The sequence below is a fragment of the Zea mays genome, chromosome 5, assembly GCF_902167145.1.
Source record: "Zea mays cultivar B73 chromosome 5, Zm-B73-REFERENCE-NAM-5.0, whole genome shotgun sequence".
NCBI classification, from domain to species: domain Eukaryota; kingdom Viridiplantae; phylum Streptophyta; class Magnoliopsida; order Poales; family Poaceae; genus Zea; species Zea mays.
In genome coordinates, this window is record NC_050100.1 from 87412970 (window position 1) to 87414722 (window position 1753).

Genomic DNA, 1753 nt, shown 5'->3' on the forward strand with positions numbered 1-1753 from the left:
AGTCTATTTAAAATATTATGGAGAAACATTTTCTATTGATTTTTTAAATATAAAAATTTAGAAGTTGTTTACAGAACTATCAGAGTTGCTCTTACAATATGCCACTATGGATGGAAAAGCATGATAATAGACGTACTTTCCATATGTGGCCAAGGCGACGAGTGCTTGGCAGCAAGAGGTTGAAGGGCCATGCCACGTGGGTAGGTAGGCTGGCCAAAGATATCTCGATCCTACGTGGCCCAATGGAGCGCGGGCACACGGATATCGCAGCCAATGGCGGGTGGGTTATGGATATCCCCATCCCGCCTCGTCTTCGGCCGCTCGCGCTCTTAATAGCAGCCTCAGATTCTACTCGGCTCTCAAACGCCACTTGTTCTCCCTCCCTCTCTGCCTGACCAGCTAGGATCAGCGGAAGCAGCAATGGTGATGGCGTCGTCGAGCGGGCTGAGGAGCTGCAGCGCCGTGGGCGTGCCCAGCCTGCTGGCGCCGTCGTCCCGGTCCGGCCGCCTGGCGCCGTTCTGCGCCAACGCCACCACCTCTGGCCGCGTCACCATGTCCGCGGAGTGGATGCCCGGCCAGCCACGCCCTGCCCACCTCGACGGCTCCTCTCCCGGGTAAGCAAGCAGAAGCAGGCTAGCTAGCGACTGATCGAGTGACAACGGCGTGCTCTGCTCTCCCTGTCTCTCTGACGAGTGTTGACATACAGGGACTTCGGCTTCGATCCGCTGGGCCTCGCGACCGTGCCGGAGAACTTCGAGCGGTTCAAGGAGTCAGAGGTGTACCACTGCCGCTGGGCCATGCTTGCCGTCCCCGGGATCCTGGTGCCGGAAGCTCTGGGCCTGGGCAACTGGGTGAAGGCGCAGGAGTGGGCGGCCGTCCCCGGCGGGCAGGCCACGTACCTGGGCGCCCCGGTGCCGTGGGGCACGCTGCCGACCATCCTGGTGATCGAGTTCGTGGCCATCGCCTTCGCCGAGCACCAGCGCACCATGGAGAAGGACCCCGAGAAGAAGAAGTACCCCGGCGGCGCCTTCGACCCGCTCGGCTTCTCCAAGGACCCCGCCAAGTTCGAGGAGTACAAGCTCAAGGAGATCAAGAACGGCCGCCTCGCCATGCTGGCCTTCGTCGGCTTCTGCGTCCAGCAGTCGGCGTACCCCGGCACCGGCCCGCTGGAGAACCTCGCCTCCCACCTCGCCGACCCGTGGCACAACAACATCGGCGACATCATCATCCCCAGATCAATCTCCCCTTGAGCTCAGCTCAGCTGCTGGTTGCTGTTTCCTGTGTACGACTAGGCCCTGCCTGTACAACGAGCGACGACGGTGACTTCCCGCCCGGAAATTAAACCCTCGTAATGTAAAGCTTATGTTATTAAGTAGCGGCTACTCTTGTAGTCTTGTCTGTATCAAATATAAACTGGTTTGTTAGCTGAATCCCAAGGTTATTTCTGAGCCTAACCAGGGGAAATTTAGCTCAAAACGGAGAAAATACATACGAGACCTTTGATAACTACAAAGTATTGTATTTCATGAGCTAGACACGATGTTTTTTTTTAAGATTCACGAGGGAGAGCCTCTACTGAGATTTTATTAGAAATGACAAAAGAAAATGTTACAACTTAGCCTAGTTACAAAACGTAATCCAAAAGATCTAATTATGTAGTTTACAAGCAATGTAGCAAGTAGAACAACTCTTATGTCTGCCACGAACTCAGCCAATTCGGGATGAAAATGTAAAATTCACACGCGCTCTGTTA

The 1753-nt window shown here is 54.9% G+C and overlaps 1 protein-coding gene across 1 annotated transcript; it reads left to right on the top strand.

Annotated features, from left to right (window-relative positions):
- Positions 1 to 396: 396 nt before the first annotated feature.
- LOC100281791 (chlorophyll a-b binding protein 6A) lies at positions 397 to 1508 on the top strand. The gene is made up of 2 exons (NM_001154711.1): positions 397 to 614; positions 707 to 1508. The coding sequence occupies exons 1-2, from the start codon at positions 421 to 423 to the stop codon at positions 1248 to 1250; spliced, it is 738 nt and encodes a 245-aa protein (NP_001148183.1). The 5' UTR covers positions 397 to 420; the 3' UTR covers positions 1251 to 1508.
- The last annotated feature ends 245 nt before the right edge of the window (positions 1509 to 1753 follow it).

Coding starts and splice junctions, on each gene's coding strand:
- LOC100281791 (NM_001154711.1), top strand. CDS start 421: ATGGTGATGGCGTCGTCGAGCGGGCTGAGGAGCTGCAGCGCCGTGGGC. Junction 615..706: donor CTCGACGGCTCCTCTCCCGG/GTAAGCAAGCAG, acceptor GTTGACATACAG/GGACTTCGGCTTCGATCCGC.